This window comes from Scyliorhinus canicula, chromosome 7 (assembly GCF_902713615.1).
Source record: "Scyliorhinus canicula chromosome 7, sScyCan1.1, whole genome shotgun sequence".
Taxonomy (NCBI): Eukaryota; Metazoa; Chordata; class Chondrichthyes; order Carcharhiniformes; family Scyliorhinidae; genus Scyliorhinus; species Scyliorhinus canicula.
The window spans coordinates 134,971,923-134,995,299 of NC_052152.1; the positions used below are offsets into that span (position 1 = coordinate 134,971,923).

Here is a 23,377-nt window from a genome sequence, read left to right on the forward strand (position 1 = left end):
CAACTTTTCCATACTGGCTTCCCAGTTTCTATAATCTTCAACCCATCCAGAAATTACTTTATTCTAACGCTCACCAAATCCACTGCACCCCTATGCAGGCTGACCTCTGTTGACGCTCATGCTGGTAAAGCTTTGAAGTTAAAATTTTCATCTGTGTGATCAAATCACTCGCAGCCTTAAATTTTCCTAATTCTAAAAGCCTCCTTCAGCCCTCTGAGATCTCTGTGCCTCCAATTCTAGCTTCAAGGGCCCCCAATGTCCATCACTTCTCTACTGATGATGGTGCCTGTGGTTGTCTCGACCGTAAACTCTAGAATTCCTTACCTAAACTTCTCCATCTCTCCTTTACCATGCCCTTTGGCCTGTCTTAATATTGTTATGTAGTTCAATGTCAGATTTTGTCTGATAGCAATCCTGCAAAGCACTTTGGAATGCTATGCTATGCAAAAAACAGGTCTGGTCAATACGAAAGGTGGAATTCTTTTAACTTTTATTAGAAATTGATCAGGTTTGTCCAGAATATGTGAATACAACATCCACTATTCTTAAGGAATAAACAAAGAACCAATCCAAGATGTGGGGCCCCATTCTTCTAATAAATAGTGCTTTAGTTTACAAAAAAACCTCTCAAATGGGTCAGACAGTCACAAGGCAAAATCGCAGCTTTCAGATTAATTTCTTCTGGTCAATCTGTTGCAAACAGTTTTAGGTAAGATTAACAAGCAAGATTCGTTTTATGTAATGCAACATACTGGTCAAGGACAGGTTATCTCCTTTTGAGGAATGATTTCACCTATACCACCTGTTTTTAAAAAAAACATCACCCAAGCAGTAGTACAGTTCCTTTTCATCGTGATTTAATCACAAGGTGCCTCAAAAACATGGCTGATCCTATCCACAGACACCCACATCTGCACGCCGCTGGAAAGTGTCACTGAGTAACAATGGGGAGGAAGATGTCTGACCAATGTCCTCACTCCTAACCTCAGCAGATATTTAACTTCCTAACATCTGTAAACTGGTTTAAACACCGTCTCCTATGTTACTTGGATGAAAATTAAAATTGTTGCAAAAAATGTCAACTACATCATGAAGTTTTGCTGATGCGTCACTTGAGGGAAGGTCTCGACTGAATCCCACATTCCTCGAGTCGGCAGCAGAAATCCTGTCGTTGAGTACAGAGATTTTTAAAAAGCATCTCATTGTCCACAATTGAAGAGAAAGTGGTGAGTTTGAATTAAGGACACAGAAATGGTTGAAAATCGAGGAACACCGGTTCACATTATAATGCAGCATCCTTGCATTTCTGAGTCCCAGATACACCAGAAAGCTCTGAACCCATAGTAAACACTATTTTGGAATGGATGGTGCGAGCATGGGATTGTTCCACTTGATCTTTAATGATGAAAGGTGTGAAATCCAAATTCCAATGGAGTTGAAGGCGAGCGTGCTCGTTGTTTTTGGTGTTCAACTAGTTTCAATGAACCGATAAGGTTCTTGCATAGGGTTCCCCCCAGGGTCTGATGTATAAATCAGCTTCATTAATAAAATGTAGTACAATTGTGAAAGTTACAGGCCAACTAGAGGTATTTACTCTTGAAATGTCGTTCATAAATCTCTCCAGTAGCTTTACTGTCAGGGCTCATCTCCTCTTGTACCTAAAACACACAAGCAAATTATTCAATCCACAAGTGCACCACTTTCAACATAAAAGTAGCTGATGGTTAAGACTTCAGGGAAATGGGTACCATCGGTCAGGGGTATTAATCAGAGTAATCACTGTTGTGTTAAATGCTGGGCATAAATATTGAAGACAAAGTCATGGCTTGAAGAACAGGAACAAATTATTGTTTAAAAACGATACTGATGATGACAAATTCAGGAGTGTGCAGATTTTATTATTTGTTCTTGGTATTTGGGCAGCAGCACCACATAAGTCAATATTAAGTGTCCAGCTCTAGCTGACCCAAGGGCATCGGGAACCAATTATATACGGTGCAGTTTGGAATCACATGTCGACCTCACCAGGTAGAGGAGTCAGGTCCCTTCCTGATGGCCATGTGTGAATCAGTTGGGAATCTCCAATAATCCAACAGTTTTCTTGGTCATTTTTCTGGTACAAGCCCAAAAATATATTGAATTTTATTCTGTATGTTGCCATGGTTTCAACTCTCCTGGTCTGGATTGCTTGTCTAGTAAGTACGGTTTTAGTAGTGATGTTGAACCTATGGGTAAGTGGTCAAAAAAAATTATAAACTTTACCACAATCATAAACAAAATGGTTAACATTCCCAAGTGAGCTTCCAAAAACTGCAGGTAACAAGCAAATTCCAATGAAAATGGCCAGAAAACATTTGCATAAAGGAATCTTTTCGATGGGCAAATTACTGCTGCTTCTGACAAGATGCTGGAAGTGTTTGACCATTTTGCTTAAACTCTCACGGACCACGGCAGCACAATGACAAGGTGGTTAGCACTGTTGCCTCATGGCGCCGAGGACCCGAGTTTGACCCCGGTCTCGGATCACTGTCTGTGTGGAGTTTGCGCATTCTCCCCACGTCCACTTGGGTCTCACCTCCACAACCCAAAAGATGTGCAGGGTAGGTGAATTGGTCATGCTAAATTGCCCCTTAATTGTAAAAAAACAATTGGGTACTCTAAATTTAAAAAATATTTATAAAAAATATAAAACTCTCATGGAGAAAGGGAAAACTTCAGCGTCACAATTAAAAAGAATCTGTCTTGACCATTTAACCAAGAGGCCCATTTTAATTGACATCCTATGCAGCAGCCTGCTAGGGTGGCAAGGTGCTGCAGTGGTTAGCACTGCTGCCTCAAGGCACCAAAGACCTGGGTTCAATCCCATCCCCGAGTCACTGTCCGTGTGCAGTTTGAACATTCTTCCCATGTCTGCATGGGTCGCAACACAAAATGATGTGCAGGTAGGTTGAATGGTCACACTAAACTGCCCCTTAATTGTGAAAAAAAATTGAGTACTCTAAATTTATTATTAAAAAAATATATGCAGCAGCCTGCTTTTAGCCATTCAATCCCATTATGTACTGCAGCTTGTGCTACTCTTGCAAGTGCCACTTGGGTGGGGTACCAGAGGATTACAATTGACACCAACAATACTGTCAAGAGCTCTGTTGAGTGAAGGAAGTAGGGGAGGGTTAGAGGGGAACAGAAAAAAATGAACTTGCATTTATTTATGTCGCACCTACACGCCACAGGATGTCCCAAAACACTTTACAGCTAATGAAATACTTTCAGAGTGATATTACTGTTGCAATGTGCAAGAACAATTGGCCAAGGCTCTTAGTTCAGATCCCTGTTGGGAAGGAGTGGTTTAGTGGATGCCCTCAACCTCACTACCAAGGTGACTAGATTCACAAATGAAAGATGGGGCCTTAGGTGATGAACTTTAGTGTTGGTGGACTAGAAAGGCCAGAGTTTGCAATCTGACCTGATCATTACCGGTGTTAATCTGAAGGGTATTTTTAAAATTATTCTTTCACAGGATTTGTGCTTCGCTGGCCAGGCCCATCCTTAATCACCCTTCAACAGGTGGTGCCTTCTGGAGCCTCTGCCATCCATGTGCTGGTAGAAAGGAATGGGCTGTAGACCACTGGTTTTCTGAACCGAACCAGACTTGTTGCAAAGGTAGCCCTCTCCAATACCAATAACTTGAGTTACAACAGAAATATTCACCTGGACTTGGATTTAAAGTTGCCACCTTTCCTGTGCTGGGTTATTCCCAGCCTCTTTCGGTCTTCAAAGGACGGCCTGCAAAGAAACCAAGATGCAATGAATCCAGATAATGAATATACAGCAGGTGGGTAGAGCATTGTTATACATCCAGGAAAGCTTTTCAGAGTGTCAGTCTCTGACCACAGCTGAACTTTCACTGCAGGAGTGCCAGCTTCTAAACCCCAGCTATACACAAAGAGAGCCTCTTACTTACACAGTTGGAAATAAGACACCTTCCTTCCAACTTGGTTACATTTCCCACTGGAGCTCGACACATATGCCCGAATGTTTCCACCATCCCCCTCCCATCCAACTACATGCCCCCCCATCCCACCCCTACATGCACTATTCTCACATCCTGCTTGATGCATCCCTCCCCCACACAAAAATGGCCTCAATGTACCCATCCAACAATATAATCAAAATCATGACACTACTTACCCAGCTCTGTACTGTTTAAGGGCCTTCGTACTTGTGTTTGTCAATTCTTCATCAAACACAGACTTCTTAGTTCTGTTCTTTTTATTACCTTAAGATAAAGAAAATTGTAGTTTGTTCGACATGTACATATTTTTTTTAATGCACCATTAAAAGAATCAATCCATTTAGTATCACAGCAAAAGTGTTCTTGGATCAGAAATGCATTTCACTCTGATCTCCCCACACCGACTGGTTAGTTCACCCACCTGCTGCGGGCTTTGGTTCATCCTCGGGCATCACTCTTGCTCTCTTTGGCCGACGACCTCGCTTAGCGATTCGTTCTGCGTACATCTGCGATTTCATGATTTCAAACTGCGTTCTCTCTTCCGCCTGGAGTAAACGAGAAGACATAACCAAACCTGTTACAAAACACCACAATCCCACTCACAGGAGCCACCTGAAGCCAATGTTTTTAAGGCTACACTGTGAGGGTCGTGGAGTTATGAGATGGGCATACCATCTCAATCCCCCAAACAGATCAACTCTGACATTGCCCGTGCCACTTAAGGAATTTTTGGAGTGGATGCCAAGGCAATTCACAAAAGAAAAGAGGGAAAGGAAAATGAGCTAATTGAGGATCACCCAAATTATGCCCCTCAGAGTTTCCATGTCGCCTGGTGGGCAAAATCCCCATTGCTCAAATTCTACATTTCCATTACTCAAGTGTAGCTAACTTCTTCATTCCCCACAAATATCTAGATCAAGTACTCTACTCTATTGGCCTTCTCAGCTTGAGACGGTTAGACAAAGGCATCCCCAGAACGCCCCCAATGCTCTAGTAATACAAAATCCTCCTTTCTTCACTGGTTCTTGATCTTCTGCTAATCGTACAGCGATTGATTAACATTAGATGACTTAATATCATCATTCTATTTTTCTTCCCTAATTCCAATTAGTCTGGCACTGGGGGTAACCAAAAGATTACTACCCAATATCAACACAAACACACTCCCAATAAGATTTACTGAATTATGATCAGGAGCAGAATCGTGGCTTAATTTTTTTCTATCCTTCTAATCCCAAAGGTACCGAGGCAATTGTATACATCATATTCATAACTCTGGTTGAGATTAGATACCTCAACAGAGAGCTGGGATTAAACCTAGGATGTCCTCGACTGCAAAGCTTAGTAAGTACCACATTCATCTTTAGTCAGCCATTAGGAAGGTTTGAACTTCCACATTCTTTGCATGTTTTATCAAGGAGAACACTCCAGAATAATTTAAAACTAGGGTACATTAAATATCGCAAAATGTTGTTTGGTACTCACTGTCATCTCGCCCTTTTTCTTAATATTGTCCATAAACAATTTTCTCTTCTTTTTGCCTCTCAAGGCAACATCGAACTCCTGCAGAGCCTTTGCAACTGCGTTAAAAAAAATTTCATTGAACGTAGCTATTATCTTAAATATTCCTGTCAATTTTTACCCTGGCCAATTTCTATGTTCACATTTCACGGGACCTTCCTATGTAAACATGTAAAGATGCAGTTACACTTTGTCCAGAGGGCAGTGCTACACCACCACTATGGGGTTGCCAAATGGAGTCTCTATTAGTTTTTATGGTATTTGTTCATACAAGCACAATGCATCATTTATAACATTTCGTGGGCCACTATAATAAGTCATGTATTTATTTAAATAAACAGGTCCAAAAGGGCAGCACGGTGGCGCAGTGATTAGTACTACCTCACGGTGCTGAGAAACCAGGTTTGATCGCAGCCCTGGGTCATTGTCCGTGTGGAGTTTGCACATTCTCCCCGTGTTTGCATGGGTCTCACCCCCAGAACCCCAAAAGATGTGCAGGATAGGGGGATTGGCCACGCTAAATTGCCCCTTAATTGGAAAAAAAGAATTTGGTACTCTAAATTTAAAAAAGCAGGATCACATGCGAGTCACAACAGTGGATGGTCATACAAAGGAGATGGACTCTCATCTTGTGATAACCCCTCTCCCAGATCGCATGATGGACAGTCATTGATCACTGTGCAAATTACATATTTCCATTCTATGCCTTCCTAGGCTTCTAGAGAGCCACCTGTTGGCCAGAATGAAGCTCACCTTTCTCTTTCTTCCGCTCCTCTCTGGTTTGAAACCAGCAACGCTCTGGTCTCGTCTCTTCACTCTCCTTCTGTAGCTTGTTTTTAGCAGTGTTAATCTGTAGCAAACAAGTAAATCAAGATTAATACATGCCTGCTAACTGCAGTGTCACAGGCAGTGCTATTCCCTCCATTCCTACTGTAAGTTACCAACAAAGCCATTTCTCTCCATCCCACTCCACTTAATGTACATTAATGAACTAAGCCACTGGGTTCAACGGTAATTTGGGATAATAGGAGCAAAAAACATGGCAGAAATGCTCTTACTTGTTGATACATTTCTTGGCATTTAAACATAACCAGTGTAAAGAAATTACCTTTTGGCAATGACCCCCCTTTAACACAGTGCATCAGAGTTTGAATCAGTCCCCAGTGGGGACATCATTAAACTGGAAGCTCACTGCTGCTTAACATTTGTAATATTCACAGGGTTTCGCTCTGTGCGGATGACCTGCTTCTGTACGTTTCGGACCCAATAGAGGGTATGGAAGAAATCATGAGGGTTTTCAGGGAATTTGGCCAGTTTTCGGGGTATAAGGTTTATATGGTAAAGAGTGAGATGTTTGTGGTCCAGGCGAGGGGACAGGAGAGGCGACTGGGAGAGCTGCCGTTTAGGTTAGTCAAGGGAAGTTTTAGGTACCTAGGTATCCAAGTGGCACAGGAATGGGACCAGTTGCATAAATTTAATCTGGCCCGGCTGGTGGATCAAATGAAGGACGATTTTCAGAGATGGGATGCGCTTCCGTTGTCTCTGGCTGGGAGGGTGCAAACGGTGACGATGACGGTCTTCCCGAGATTCCTATTTGTATTTCAGTGATTCACCATTTTTATTCCTTTTTTAAGCGGGTCAACAGAGTGATCATGGGCTTTGTCTGGGCGGGCAAGACCCCGCGGGTAAGGAAGGTAATGCTCAAGCAGAGCCGGGGGTAGGGTGGCTGGCGCTGCCACATTTTAGCAACTATTACTGGGCAGCTAATATAGCCATGATCAGGAAGTGGCTGCTGGGGGAGGGGTCGGCATGGGTGCGCTTAGAGTTGGCTTCATGCAAGGGCAACAGTTTGGGGGCGTTGGTAACTGCGCCTCTGCCGTTCCCGCCGGCGCGGTACTCCACCAGCCCCGTGGTAGTGGCGGCCCTGAGAGTTTGGGGCCAGTGGAGACGGCATGTGGGAGCAGTGGGAGCTTCAGTTTGTGCCCCAATCTGTGATAATCACCGATTTGCCCCGGGGAGTATGGACAGGGAGGAGGGGGGGGGGGGGGGGGGGGGGGGGGGGTTCCCAGTTATGGACAGGGGAGGGTTGCGGTTATGGCGGAGAGCGGGGATTGAGAGGATGGGGGATATGTTCATAGAGGGGAGCTTTCCGAGTGTGAGGGCGTTGGAGGAAAAGTTTGGTAAACAGGTGTCAACCTTCCCGCTCCTACCGCTAAGGGGGATTCAGGACAGGGTAGTTTCCAGAGGGTGGGTAGGGGCGGGGAGCATCTCGGACATTTATAAGGAACTTATGGGGTCAGAGGAGACGCAGACTGAGGAGCTGAAGCGCAAGTGGGAGGAGGAGCTGGGAGGTGAGGTAGAGGATGGTCTATGGGCAGAGCAACATGCGCCAGGCTCAGCCTGATACAATTTAAGGTTGTTAACCGGGCTCACATGACAGTGGCCCTGATGAGCAGATTCTTTGGGGTGGAGGACAGGTACGCAAAATGTGCAGGAGGACCAGCAAACCATGTCCACATGTTCTGGACATGTCCAAAGCTTAGGGGATTTTGGCAGAGGTTTGCGGACGTCATGTCCACGGTGTTAAAAACAAGGGTGGCGCTGAGTCCAGAGGTGGCGTTTTTTGGGGTGTCAGAAGACACGGGAATCCAGGAGGAGAAAGAGGCAGACGTTCTGGCCTTTGCTTCCCTGGTAGCCCGGAGAAGGATACAATTAGCATGAAGGGACTCAAAGGCCCCGAAGTCGGAGACCTGGCTATCGGACATGGCTAGCTTTCTCTGTTTGGAGAAAATCAAGTTCGCCTTGAGAGTGTCACTGTTAGGGTTCACCCGGAGGAGGCAACCGTTCGTTGAATTCTTTGCGGAAAATTAATCGTCAGCAGATTGGGGGGGGGGGGGGGGGGGGGGGGGGGGGGGGGATAGTTTAGATTAGAGTGGGGGGTTAATAAGGGTGGGACCTGTACGAGAGATAAATGGCTTTTGCACTGTTTGTGGTTTCATGTATATTAGAATCATAGACTTTACAGTGCAGAAGGAGGCCATTCGGCCCATCGGGTCTGCACCGGCCCTTGGAAAGAGCACCTTACTTAAGTCCACACCTCACTGTTTACTTTGTTGTTACTATACCAAAAATACCTCAATAAAGCGTTTATTTAAAAAACAACATTTGCAATGTTTACTTTTTAAAAACAAAAGTTTAACATGTTTACAGCTCTGGTAGAAGTAACTTCATTGCAGTGTTAATGTAAGCCTACTTGTGACACTAATAAAGATTATTACCTACTGATGAACTGTGACAAATGCCCCAGTGTTTGGTCATCCTGTGGGCCACCCTCAATGTTTCATTGTTAAAAGTAAACCACAACATGCAAGGTGGGGTAATACTTGAGGTAATGTGTGACGTACCTGTGCTTCCGATCTCTGTAGCATTTTCTCCTCCTTTTCTAGCTGCATCACAGCATAAATTTCCTTTTCCAGTTTCTCGATCTTGTCCCGGAACTTCATCACCACCTCTGTGAAGGCATATGAACCAGGGCATCAGTGGACGGTCACTCACAGAAAAGGTAATCATCACTGGGACAGCCCAACAACCCATGTAGCATTCCTATCACCTCCCCTTTTCTGGAGGTGCTATTTTTCTGGGGTGCAATAAAACACCTGCCCTTCATCATCTCCAATGACTCCAAGGAGCAATTTTGCAGTTCTGAGCCTGGACAATGAATAATAGAAGTTATTCAACTGCGGGAGGCTGCACTCACCTGACGTCCATACAGTATGCAGCAGCAACTCTGTCCTTTTTTATCCCCCTCTTTAGTCCATAGGGGCAGTGAGACCACTGTAGTAAACTCCATAAAGACAAAGGTCAACCTGACAATTTTATTTCATTTTTTAGATTAATGTGAATAGATAGTAAAGAAGAATGGTTATGAGGAGTTACTGAGTGTAAAGGAGCTGTTTTAATATGAAGGGACAGTCATTGGTAAGACAGGTTCAGGGTGAGACTCCTGTTTAAACAGAAGGACAAGTGCAATCATAGTCTGATTCCTAGTGAGGGTACAGATAATGAGTCGTACTCCGTAAATTCTTTGCTTAAAATCATTTTCCTCTCCCTCAAATTTAGTCAAAAGAAATTACAACACATGGGCCCATTGCTGATGCAAGCTGTATAATTTGTCCCCTCCTCTCCTGCGAGCACCAAACCTGGTTGAGCTCTGACTTCACAAACACCAAGTGCCCTTTGCACCTTATCCAAGTGGTAATTTTCCATGTATGAGTTTAGACAGTGAGGGGTCAGCAGGTCATAGCACTAAGAGACTAAACCCATTTCTTATAGGGTGACCCACCCACACACAACTTTTCAGCAAAAGTAACTGGATAATAATCAAGAGCAGTACAGTGCCCGTGAGTGCAGGAGGGAGATCCAGAGGTTCCCACATCACTGGACCAGAGGCTTTACAGCTAATTCAAGAACAGTTTCCCTGTCAGCTCTCACCTTGTGGAATGACACGAGCTTTCACTTCAGTTTTGGCTTTCCTCACAATCTCTTTCAACATTTTCCTTTCCGTTTCGCCAACAAGGGAGACAGATCGTCCGCTGCGGCCTGCTCGTGCTGTGCGGCCTACTCTGTGCACATAGTGTTTGACAGTATTGGGCATTGTGAAGTTGATCACCTAGCTCAGAAGGAACAAAGACACTGTCACTGACACCAACCACCATATAACTGCAGTTAGCTTATTTAAGGACTAGATACTCTCATGCCTTATCAACTGTAGATCGGTTTTCACCATGTTTTTAAACCACAGCTTTTAAGTTATAAAGATTCTCTCTGGGAACAGAATCTGTTATAGTGTTTGCTCCATCAGAATTTCACCACCCACTTCAACAGAATTTCTCTGTATAGGTCCCAAACTATTACGCAGTCCTGGTGAGACCTTTACTGCATCACAAAGGTGAGCCAACTCCTTTTGGGTAGTTTTAAATAGGAGTCACAGCTCTAACAGAGACTTTCTGTGGATACACAATTCTCCAATGGTTTAATTACGAATCAAGGCCGACAGGAGGCCTGAGTACCAACATTAAGATGTTGGAAATGCAGCTCTGCCATTTTAATGGGAAGACAAGACATAATAGCAGCTCACATGACCTTTGAGAATTTGGTCTCAGACCTGCAGGGTTGGGCCAATATTGTGGCAGCACCTTGCCTATTGTCAACTGTAATTATTAGTATAAAAGTACCTTTAGGCAACCAAACTTGTATATTAATGATCTGGATGAGGGAACTAAATGTATGATTTCCAAATTTACAGATGATACAAAATTGGGTGGGAGGGTGAATTGTGAGAAGTAGAGATGCTTCAGCGGGATGTGGACAGGCTGAGTGAGTGGGCTCATACATGGCAGATGCAGCATAATGTGGACAAAGGTGAGGTTATCCGCTTTGATAGTAAAAATAGGAAAGCAGATTATTATTTGAATGAGTGCGAATTGAGAGAGGTGGATACTCAGCGAGAACTTGGTGTCCTCGTGCATCAGTCACTGAAAGTAAAACGCAAAGGTGCTGAAGGCAGTAAAGAAGGCAAATGGTATGTTGGCCTTCATAGTGAGAGGATTTAAGTATAGGAATAGAGATGTTTTACTGCAATTGTATAGGGCATTGGTGAGGCCACACCTGGAGTATTGTGTGCAGTTTTAGTGCCCTTACCTGAGGAAGGATGTTTTTGCTATGGAGGGAGTGCAGCGAATGTTTGCCAGGTTAATTTCTGGGATGGCGGGACTGTCATTCGAGGAGAGAGGGGATCCCATAGAAACAAACAAAATTCTAACAGGATTAGACAGGGTAGATTCAGGATGAATGTTCCCCGTGGTGGGGGGAGTCCAGAACTAGGGGTCGTAGTTTGATGATAAGGGGTTAACCTATTAGGTCTGAGGTGAGGAGAAATTTCTTCACCCAGAGAGTGGCGAGTCTGTGGAATTCACTCCGACAAAAAGTAGTTGAGGCCAAAACGTTGTGTAATTTCAAGAAGGGGTTAGATATTGCTCTTGGGGCTATAGGATTCAAGGGATATGGTGTAGGGGGGGAAAGCGGGATAAGGGTATTGAATTTGATGATCAGCCATGATCATAATGAATACCGGAGCAGGCTCGAAGGGCCAAAGGCCTCCTCCTGCTTCTATTTTCTATGTTTCAAACCAAGGATTATATGAGCACAGGATAATCACCAGCAACTATCCCTCTACATAACCCACTAATTCCCCTATCAATTCAATGCCCTCACACAATTATTGAGTCACTTACCGTTTTGACCCCATCAATGTCCAGTCCTCTGGCAGCAACATCAGTGGCTACAAGAATATCGATCTGTTCATCCTTAAAGCGCCTGTCACCATGGATACAAAGGCAAGGGGTAAGCCTGATATTTATTATCATCTTTCTGCCATGGAGTATTCTCCAGGTAGTGACCATGTTTATCAAGAGGTCAGAACCTCTGGTAGAAAATGCTCTTTGGGGACAGGATAATAAACTGAATTTTAATGTGTCATGATATCTAGGACCAGAATTGTAAACTCAAAGTGCAGGAAGTGTTCAATAATAGAGTTACAATGTGCACTCCCAAAAACTGGTTAAAATTAGGAACAGCTGTTACTTGCATTCCCTACTTGAAAGCATCAATGCCTTTTGGGGTACAGCTCCAGGGGTTCTGGCAGCATTCTCATACCTTATCTATTCATCAAGTGCAATCCAGACAGTGCAAGTTAGCAGGCTATTCCTGTGCAGAAGGCATCAAGACCAAACCTGATCCTGCATCCATCTGACATCTCGGCACATGTATCTTTCAGCAGTGGATACCCTTCAATAGGATGGAATCCAGGCTGATTTATGTACCCTAATCAAGGGGCAGGTTGATATGCTCAATAAATGCTTCAGCTAGGTTTGCTCAGAACAGATATTACATTTTGGTTGTGTGGCTTACGACAATGTTCAGTGTCTTAACTCACAAAGGGTAAAACGAGTTGTGTGACTTATCAACTGGTTGGTTCCCTTACCTAAGAGCCTCTAATCGCTGGGTTTGAGAGAGGTCACCATGCAGCTCGCCAACCTTCAGGCCCATCAGCCCCAGGAGAATATGCATTCGATGAGCCTGTTTTTTAGTCTGTGTGAACAGCATGACGTGATCCTGGAATGTACGAGTCAGAAGAGCTACAGGAGGAGGAAAGAAAAGCTTTTATTCCAAATACAAAATCTCAGACTAAGTACAGAACATTCCGTGTTTTATTGGGCTGCCCTTTCCCCATGTAAAATGCACAACCTCGAGTCACTCCTTCCCCATAATGAATACCAATTCCTATTGAAAGAAAGCAAGAAAAAAAAAGAAACAAGGAGGGATTAACTGATGACTTCATAATTAAGGATCCTCGAGGGAAAAGTGACCATAGTATGATAGAATTCAAAATTCAGTTGGGAGCGAGAAAGCAGAGTGCAACACTAGCTTTTTGGAACTAAACAATGGAAATTACATAGGAATGAGGACAGCTTTGGCCCGAGTTGGGTGGGCAGGAAGGTTAAAAAGATGGACAGCTGATGAGCAGTGCAGTTGTTTAAGGAGATACTCAATCCCTCACGACTAAAATATATTCCAGAGAGGAAGAAAGGCGGTAAGAGGGGTTAAGAAACATCCATGGCTAAGCAAGGAGATTAAGGACAATATAAAGACAAAAACCAAGGTATACCATGTTGCAAAGGCCAGTGGCAGGCTGGAAGATTGTGAAACATAAACAAGCGTTATTAAAAACGTAATAAAAAGAGCCAAGGTAAATTACGAAAGAAAGCTAGCTGAAAATATCAAAAAGGATAGCAAAAGCTTCTACAAGTACGTAAAAGGGAAGAGAATCGCTAAAGTTAATGTCAGTCCCTTGGAAGATGAAACCGGTGAGTTAATAGTGGGAAAGACAGAAATGGTGGAGATGTTAAATCAATATTTTGCCTCAGTTTTCACGGTGGAGGATAATTGTGCCATCCTTATAGGAAAGGGGAATTCGAGGTAATAGAAAGGGTGGAACTTAGAACAATCAGCATTCAATAGGGAAACAGTGCTCAACAAATCATTGTGATTGAAGGCAGACAAGTCCCCAGGGCCTGATGGCCTACATCCTAGGGTATTAAAGAACGTGGTAGCAGAGATATTGGATCCATCTGTTATAATATTCCAAAATTCCCTGGACACGGGAAAGGGTCCAGTGGATTGGAAAAATGGTAATGTAAAGCCCTTATTCAAAAAGGGAGGCAGGCAGAATGTAGGAAATTAGTCCAGTTAGTTTAACATCCGTTGTTGGGAAATTGCTAAAATCCATTATTATGGAAGTAATATCAGGGCATTTGGAAAGTCAAAATCCAATCCACCAGAGTCAGCATGGTTTTATGAAGGGCAAACCTTGTTTGACTAATTTGCTAGAGTTATTTGAAGATGCAACAAGCAAGATGGATAATGGGGATCCTGTAAATGTAGTGTATCTGGGCTTCCAGAAGGCGTTTGACAAGATGCCACACAGAAGGTTAATTCACAAGGTTAGATCACATGGGATTTGGGGTAATTGGATAGAAGACTGGCTGATGGACAGAAGACATAGTCGGGATTAATGGGTCTTTTTCTGGATGGCAAGATGTAACTAGTGGGGTGTCACAGGGTTTGGCCCTTGGGCCCCAACTATCTACAATCTATGTTAATGATTTGGATACAGGGCTAGAAGGTTCTGTAGCCAAATTTGCAAATGACAAAAATAGGTGGGACAATAAATTGCAATGAGGAAATATGAACCGTATAAATAGGTATAGATAGGTTAGTGGGTGGTTAGATGAGTGGGCCAAAATGTGCCGATAGAGTTTAATCGTAGAATTTACAGTGCAGAAGGAGGCCATTCAGCCCATCGAGTCTGCACCGGCCCTTGGAAATAGCACCCCACTTAAACCCACACCCGTAATCCCACTTAACCTTTTTGGGCAATTTATCATAGCCAATCAACCTAAGCTGCACAACTTTGGATTGTGGGAGGAAACCAGAGCACCCGGAGAAAACCCACGCAGACATGGGGAGAACATGCAGACTCCGCACAGACAGTGACCCAAGACTTTGGGGTGCTTCGGTACAGAGGGATCTGGGTGTCCTCGTGCATGAGTCGCAGAAAATTAGCATGTAGGTACAACAGATTATAAAGAAAGCGAATGGAATGCTGGCATTTATAGCTAAAGGAATACAGTATAACGGTAAGATAGTGTTATTGCAACTGTACAAAGCATCAGTGAGGCCACACCTGGAATATTGTGTAGTTTTGGTCCCCTTATTCGAGGAAAGATGTAATGGCATTGGAGGCAGTTCAGAGGAGGTTCACTAAATTGATTCTAGCGATGAGGGGTTGGTCTTATGAAGAGAGATTGAGCAGGTTAGGTCTTTACTCTCTAGAGTTTAGAAGAATGAGGGGAGATCAAAAGGTATAAAGTAGACGTGGAGCAAATGCTTCCTCAAGCACAAATCGTTCTTGATTAAGGGGATTTCTTGATTAATAAGAGGATCAGCGGTTACGGGGAGAAGGCAGGAGAATGGGGGTGAGAAACACATCAGCCATGATTGAATGGTGGAGCAGGCTCAATGGGCCAAATGGCCTAATTCTGCCCCTATATCCTATAGTTTATCTGGGTGGGACTGCAGATAAATTCATGGGATCAGTCTTGGTCGCATTTGCCTTTTAATGTGCAGTGTGGTGCGTTTGACCACAATTTGCCTGCTAATTCACATGTACCTCGTGTTAATTCTAAACGGCAGGTAGAGCACAATATATGTTTTATTTTTCTGAGTTTGTATAGTGAAGTTTATTTTGTTTGTTTAAAACCATGGAATCTTGTGGCTTTATTCTCCAAGTGGATAATTGGGATTTCAAATATTAATTATTTTAAACAAACGGTTACTTGGTCACTAACAGAATCATAACCTAGGGCAAATACTGCTGTTGTCAACTCTTTCTACAGAAGGCAACAACATAGGCAGAAAAGTGACCAGTGACTTTGTGGCAGTCAGGGAAAATGTATGGTAACAGTCACGGAACAATTAGACGGAAGCACTCATCACCTTCAGGTACTAGTATGTTGGTGCACAAGCTACGATGTAATTCAAACCATCTTGGACTTACCCGAAACAATTGCTTCCCTGTCCCCTTCGCGGTTTGGGCGGATCCGGATGAATTCCTGACGGAGGAACGGTGCCACATCAGTGTTGCTGTTCACAAAGATTCGTATTGGATTCTTCAGTGACACCGATGCCAGATCTTTCACCTTCAGGAAAATAGAGAAACAAAAGCAACAGAAAGTGAGTGAATGTGTACACAATTTGCTCTGAAAATATTAAATTTAGGTCTCTGGCCCAATAAACAAGAGCCCTTGGAAGAGACACACAAACATAAGGAAGAAATGGATATACCAGGTTACTACAGACCAGCCAATGGTAATGGGTAAGCTTCTTAAAGCCATAATTTGGGATAAAACGAATACTCAGTTCAAGAAACATGGATTGATCAATGGCAGCCAGTAAGAATTTGTGCAAGGTAGATTTGGAAAAATCAACACGTTTCTTTGTAGAATAACAGTTTATGTTGACAAAGAAACTGCTTTGGATGGTGTGTGCGCATATTTTCAAAAGTAATTTAACAAGATGCTTTAACTTCATAAAATTAAGTGGCAGGATGTTGGCCAGAGGACAAAAAATTAAAGTAGTGGTTAGTGGGTGTATAATCAACTAGAGGTAAGCGTTGGAACCACTGCTCTCCTCGATACATAATTAGTGGCCTGGCCAATATTTATTCATCAATTAAAAATCGCAAAACAGATTGTCCAGTCATTGTCATGTTGCTGCTTGGGGGAGCTTGCTGAGCGCAGGTTGGCTGCCCGGTTTCCTACATTACATCAGTATCTCCATTTCAAATTGGCTGCAAAGTGCTTTGGGATGTCTGGTGGGTGTAAAAAGTATATAAATGCAGGGTTTTAAAAAATATAATGATGAGTACTTGAGTTTGGGGCACTTTTTCACAAAATTTGCAGATGACACCAAAACAGGAACTGTGAAGATGATGGCTAAGAGACATCAATAACTCATATTATTTGTAGATTGGGTATGTGGATCCTAATGGATACGACCATAGTGGACCGGATCTCGAATAACGATGAGTCAGAATACAGGAGGGAGATAGAGAACCTACTGGAGTGGTGCAGCGACAATAATATCTTCCTCAATGCCAGCAAAACTAAAGAGCTGGTCATTGACTTCAGGAAGCAAAGTACTGTACACACCCCTGTCAACATCAACGGGGCTGAGGTGGAGATGGTTAGCAGTTTCAAATTCCTAGGGGTGCGCATCTCCAAAAATCTGTCCTGGTCCACCCACGTCGATGCTACCACCAAGAAAGCACAACAGCGCCTATACTTCATCAGGAAACTAAGGAAATTCAGCATGTCCACATTAACCCGTACCAATTTTTACAGATGCACCATAGAAAGCATCCTATCGGGCTGCATCACAGCCTGGTCTGGCAACTGCTCGGCCCAGGACCTCAAGAAACTTCAGAGAGTCGTGAACACCGCCCAGTCCATCACACAAACCTGCCACCCATCCATGGACTCCATCTACACCTCCCGCTGCCTGGGGAAAGCGGGCAGCATAATCAAAGATCCCGCCCACCCGGCTTACTCACTCTTCCAACTTCTTCCATTGGGCAGGAGATACAGAAGTCTGAGAAGACGCACAAACAGACTCAAAAACAGCTTCTTCCCCACTGTCACCAGACTCCTAAATGACCCTCTTATGGACTGACCTCATTAACACTACACCCTGTATGCTTAATCCGATGCCGGTGCTTATGTAGTTACATTGCATGTCTTGTGTTGCCCTCTTATGTATTTTCTTTTATTCCCTTTTCTTCCCATGTACTTAATGATCTGTTGAGCTGCTCACAGAAAAATATTTTTCACTGTGCCTCGGTACACGTCACAATAAGCAAATCCAAATCATGAAATTTGTATGTTGAAATGTGAGGTGACATAGGAAGAATGAGGAAATATGCACCAGATGGAGTAGCAGAGAAGATAGGCTCAAAGATCCAGGAATGCAAATGAGGAAATAAAAAAATGTATAATGGATCCTAGGTTTTATAAATTAGATAACAGAGTAAAAGAGCAAAGAAATAATACTAAACCTATATGTTTCTTTAGGATGCTACTGGGATTATATGCCCATTTTGAGAGCACTATTTAAGAAGGGTGTCAAGGTCATTCGGGGGTACGAGAAGATTTATACAAGGGAAACTGATGGACACTCCCTACATCTATCCTTGAAGTTCACTTCTAGCCTTAACTGCTTGGAAGTATCCTACCAAGGACTCAATCTGGCTCTGCAACATGGTGGAAATTCTTCAGCCGTTACACAGCAACACCTCGCACTTACCTCATCAGTCATTGTGGCAGAGAACAACATTGTCTGTCGCTGGTGGGAGCAGAGACGAATGATCTCCTTCATTTGTTCCTCAAAGTACTCATCCAGCATTCTGCAGAGGGAAATGAGAGCCGACATTAACAGCACTGAATGGTAATCTAACTCAGATACTATCAACTCCTTCCTGTATAAAATACTGGATCTGCAGAAACCTGGAACAGAAGATCCTAGTCAGAGGAATGCAGTGCTCTGGAGGGATTATAGGGATGGAGTTAGGTAGTGAATGGATATAAAGCACATAATTTAATTCTACATGGAGGCAATAGCATAGTAAGCCTGTGAAAAATAGAAAAATCTGGGGGGAATGGTTAAATAAAAATTAGTGTGGAACAAGAGTGTAATTGTACTCTATAAGGCTACAAGGTTAATTTGGCATGGACAGCATATAACGAGCCATCTAGATTGAAGCAAAAGACACCAATTCCTGGTATATCCTGTGCTACCTAATCTCAGAAAGAGTGCAAATGGAGCACTACGATTGACCTCAATGCACCTCAGAGTTCCTGATTAAATTACTCCAACTACAAAGTGTGTTGGGATGTCAGGCAAAGGTATGATTGAGTTTGGTTGTTATGTCTTCTAATGGTTGCCAGCTTTCATGTGGTGAATAGCCACTTTGCCCAAGTGCCAGAGGTTGCCATTGCACTTTGATCCACAAATCCGTGACCAATTCACATGTATCTACAGTCCCCACTGGTGATGGGGGATGCTTTCATGTGAACATTATTTGCTTGCTGTATGCAATAGGCAGTTAATGTTTAACAGAACCTGATGATGAGCTTCCAAAATAATGGCAATGCTACCACTTTGATAGGTGTAAGGAATACTGCCAAGCCCCAAGGGTCATTGAGCATGAAAGCTAATTTGATGAATAGTAACTGGGATTTCTGTGATAAAACTAATACCTCGGAGTCATTGCCAGCCACACATACTGGTTTTTTGAATGTGAGTAAGGAACACTGGTGTCCCCCAGAGTCTTCAGCTCTCACTTATGCTTCCAAGCAGCTGGTAATGCACAGGAGTGAGCACACCATGGAACCTGACCTCAGCTGACGAGCTAAACTAAGTGAGGGCATCATCAGCATCGTCTGTGTAGATAGAGGACATGCATGAAGTCTGGAATGATGAAAGAGGAAGATCTTAACAAAAGGACAATGGCACAGAAGGTAGACGGCAGAAAGATGAGACCCATCCAGGGCACTCTCTTGCAAAGTTGGTGTGCCTAAACACTGGTGCAAGTCCAGTCATCGGCCTCCCAAAACTAGGCAATTTCCAAATTACCTTCAAGCTAACGACCAATATTTCTGCTCTGTGTGCAGCAAGTTCTTCGAGCATCTCATCTTACAGAAGATAAGAGCCAGACCTGGAGAAAAATTTCAAAGCCGAACAAGCTGGCTTTCAGCAAGGGTGAAACACATGCAACCAAGTTCTTGCCCTAACCACTTTCTAAATTTATATTAAAAAAGTATATTCCACCTCCTTCACAATGCCAGCGCCAAAAGGGATCCCAACATCTCCTTGAATAGCAAGAGGCTGAATCATGAACAACATTCCGGTTATCTTGGTGTTGTCCTTGACCTAACGCTGTCATACAAAAACATCTGAGCAAGACAGTAGCAAAGATCAAAACGTCAAACAACCTCCTCAGCAAAATTGCTGGCTCTTCATGGGATGCAGATGCTCAAACCTTAAGAACCTCAGCTCTTGTTGTCTACTCGACTAGCGTACTGTGCACCAGTATGGTACAACTCATCCTACACCAGTCTTGGAGGTACCCAGCTCAACACAACAATGTGTATCTTTTCGGGTGCCCTCTGATCAACTCGACTCCCCTGGCTCCCAATCCTGAGCAACATACCACCCTCTCACATAAATAGGGAGATTGAAAGAAGAAAGCTGCTGGAGGAGGTTTACATCAAGCCAAGTCTGCCGCTACACAAGGACCGTACCAATTCACCGGCTGCTCACATCCCATCACGCCAGTGCATGACCACCGTGCCAAGGAATAACAGCAGTAGGAATGGAACCAACACACCACCATTAAAATCCATTTTCTCATCACAGATCTCACAGCCCACCCAGCTTCAACTTGCCATACCAACATTGGGCACGGCAACATTTCCCTCCCACCGGCTAAGGTCTTTGTGCAGCTAATCGGCACCAGTGGGTCCTTGCAGGCAGCCCAGGCTGCAGCTGTGATGCACCTCAATCAATGTCTCATCATTGAAGACTGCCCTCTGACAGAGTACAGCAGAGGGCTCAGAGAGCTCCATTTAGTCACTGTGGCAGCTGTTGCCTGGCTTGGTGATTACTGCCAAAACTCTTGACAAAGCAGACTTGCGGTCGATCATCTTGGAAAAGACCTTACTGAGTATCATCACATATTTCAACAATGAAACCTGGTCGCACAAATGCTGTTGCTTACAGAAGAAGTGACCAGGGCAACATGGCCCGCCCTTGAGAAGAGAAAGGAACCTGAAGAGAGAACTACAGTCAGCGCCATTCGCCTGTTCCGAAGACTACCTGGGACAAATAGAGATGGGGTATGTAATGGGAAGTGGGCATCGAACATAAAGCACTCTCCATGTTTTTTTTTTAAATTCCTTTGTAAAGGCTTCGTATTTCTCAAGGATATTAACAGTCAGTTAGTGTAATTGTAACAGAAATCAGAAATTCACACAATCGTTCATATATGGGATAATTCCCTCCTCAGCTTTACCCACCTTAGACACCGTGTGGCCCCTTCCCTCCCACTTCTTTAACTAGGGACAAGGCTGCTTCTCACCTGTCTGCTTCGTCCAGAATAAGGACCTCAATGCTGCTGAGGTCAAAGGATGGACAATTGTGAAGGTGATCAATCAGTCGGCCAGGTGTGGCAATGAGAACATCGGGTCCCACTCTCAGAGATGCCTCCTGAGTTTTTACATCCAATCCGCCTGGAAGCAAATAGGATATTTCAGATAGCTATCTAAAGCTTTCCTATGAAAGGGCAGCAGTGAAGCATCCCATTCTATCTACCGTACACTATTTTTATTATTGTTGACAAAATACATTTTGTCAAAACTTTTTGTCTTGCACTCATCAGGACAATCACAATAACACCAATGTCAGAGAAAACAATAACTTTATATTGTATGATTGTATTTGCAAGTGAACTTATTTTAATAAATTTAGAGTATCCAATTATTTTTTTCCAATTAAGGGGCAATTTAGCGTGGCCAATCCACCTAGCCTGCACATCTCTGGGTTGTGGGAGCAAAACTCACGCAAACATGGGGAGAATGTGCAAACTCCACAAGACAGTGCCCCAGAGCCGGGATCGAACCTGGGAACTTGGCGCTGTGAGGCAGCAGGGCTAACCCACTGCGCCACTGTGCTGCCCAGTTTGCAAGTGAACTTATTGTTGGTAGACTGTACACTGCAACCTCTCCAGTTAATTGTGCGGAACCACCTGACGTCCAGAATTTGTTCAGCAGACACTAGACATCATTTTCGTACAGAGATTTGGGAATGGAAACAAGAAAGATGCAGCATTTGGATGAGTAAAATAATTTATATTACTGTTTTATGTTTCAGATAAATATTTATATCTATGGTGTTTTCTTTGTTCAACTACTTGTGGTTAGGCATTCTAACGTCATTCAATAATTCACAAAATCCAGAAATCACTTGGTCCTAAGCATTCCGAATATCTTTTTTTTTTATAAATTTAGATTACCCAATTATTTTTTTCTATTAAGGGGAAATTTAGAGTGGCCAATCCACCTACTCTGCACATTTTTGGATTGTGGGGGCGAAACCCACGCAGACACGGGGAGAATGTGCAAACTCCACACGGACAGTGACCCAGAGCCGGGATCGAACCTGGGACCTCAGCGCCGTGAGGCGGTTGTGCTAACCACTAGGCCACCGTGCTGCCCAGCATTCCGAATATCTGAACTGGAGCGATTACAGTGTACGAACATAATAAAGTAAAGTTGAACACTCTATACTGCCTTTTATCCCATGGAGCATAGATCCCATATTAGAATCATTCCATCATGTGTTGTTATCGAGGATGTATTGCAAAACTAAACTTGGTGGTTGCAGTAGAATTTCTGTATCAAAAACAAAATTGTACGAAGGGCATAACCGTTTAAATTTACTTGAAGAATATTTACATTAGACAAAAAATATTCGATGTTGCTAACTGTACCTTGTAAATGTGCACTCCCTGACATTATCCGCCCGTATTTCAGAATTTTTCAAACTCTGTAAAATCTTATGTTGTGAAGGTATTTTCTTTGAATGGGGTGTTAAAGTTTCGCTCTATTTTTACCATTTCTTTCTCTGCTGGGCAGACTCCAAAGTCATGCCAATAACACTGTGTAACCAGAGTCATTGCAGCGAGCCACTTGATGCAGATTTTCTACCTCCTTTTGTTGGGGAGATGTCAAAGCCTTTGATCAATATGCTCATCTTTAGCAGGGCTCAGGAATGAAGATGTATGTTATTCCCACCCCGGCTCTGTAACTCTGACTGGTCGTCAACAAATGGACATCTTTTTTAATCATTAAAGGAATATCCAGAAGTAGCCACACATATGAAATATTAAAAAATTAATAGATTTAGAGTACCCAATTCATTTTTTCCAATTAAGGGGCTAAATTGCCCCTTGTAGCTTGGTGATTGCTGCCAAGTTTTGGGCTAAGTGGCCAATCCACCTACTTTGCATATCTTTTTGGGTTGTGGGGACGAAACCCACGCAAACACGGGGAGAATGTGCAAACTCCACGGACAATGACCCAGAGCCAGGATCGAACCTGGGACGTCAGCACCGAGGCAGCAATGCTAACCACTGCGCCACCGTCCTGCCCTCACACATGAAATCTTAAGGTCACATTTTCTTTACTTGTTCATGGGATGCGGGTGTCGCAGGCAAAGCCAGCCTTTGTGTCCCATCCCTAATTGACCTTGAACTGCGTGGCTTGCTAGACAATTGCACAAAGCAGTAAAGAGACAACTGCATTGCTTAAGGTACCTTATTTGCTGACACGGACAGATGGGTAGACACTATAGACATATAGTCCAAACTCACCAACAGCAAGACAAATGGTGATGGATGTGAACTGTGCCAATTGCCTGGAGACAGAGTGTACTTGGATGCCAAGCTCACGAGTTGGAACTAGAACCAACACCCTAGTGATGGGAGCCTGTCGCGGTTTATAGATCAGACGTTCTAGGACCGGCAGCATGAAGGCAGCAGTTTTACCTATGGAGTAGTGGAGAGGAAAAGGGGGAAAAAAATTGCAATAGTTTTAACGCTAACTTTAA

The 23,377-nt window shown here is 43.5% G+C and overlaps 1 protein-coding gene across 2 annotated transcripts in view; it reads right to left on the reverse strand.

The window, feature by feature from the left end:
- Nucleotides 1–473: 473 nt before the first annotated feature.
- The window catches only part of ddx27 (DEAD (Asp-Glu-Ala-Asp) box polypeptide 27), a 50,145-nt gene continuing 27,241 nt past the window's right edge, over nt 474–23,377 (reverse strand). For both annotated transcript variants that reach the window (XM_038802990.1, XM_038802991.1), the window contains exons 8-21: nt 23,142–23,315; nt 20,850–21,000; nt 18,017–18,116; nt 15,714–15,855; nt 12,579–12,732; nt 11,830–11,911; nt 10,028–10,205; nt 8,941–9,047; nt 6,290–6,386; nt 5,501–5,595; nt 4,437–4,560; nt 4,192–4,279; nt 3,712–3,786; nt 474–1,658 (exon numbers count right to left, since the gene is read on the reverse strand). In XM_038802990.1, the coding sequence (XP_038658918.1) occupies nt 1,643–1,658; nt 3,712–3,786; nt 4,192–4,279; nt 4,437–4,560; nt 5,501–5,595; nt 6,290–6,386; nt 8,941–9,047; nt 10,028–10,205; nt 11,830–11,911; nt 12,579–12,732; nt 15,714–15,855; nt 18,017–18,116; nt 20,850–21,000; nt 23,142–23,315 (1,583 nt within the window). In that variant the 3' untranslated portion in view covers nt 474–1,642. The remainder of the gene's footprint in view (nt 1,659–3,711; nt 3,787–4,191; nt 4,280–4,436; nt 4,561–5,500; nt 5,596–6,289; nt 6,387–8,940; nt 9,048–10,027; nt 10,206–11,829; nt 11,912–12,578; nt 12,733–15,713; nt 15,856–18,016; nt 18,117–20,849; nt 21,001–23,141; nt 23,316–23,377) is intronic.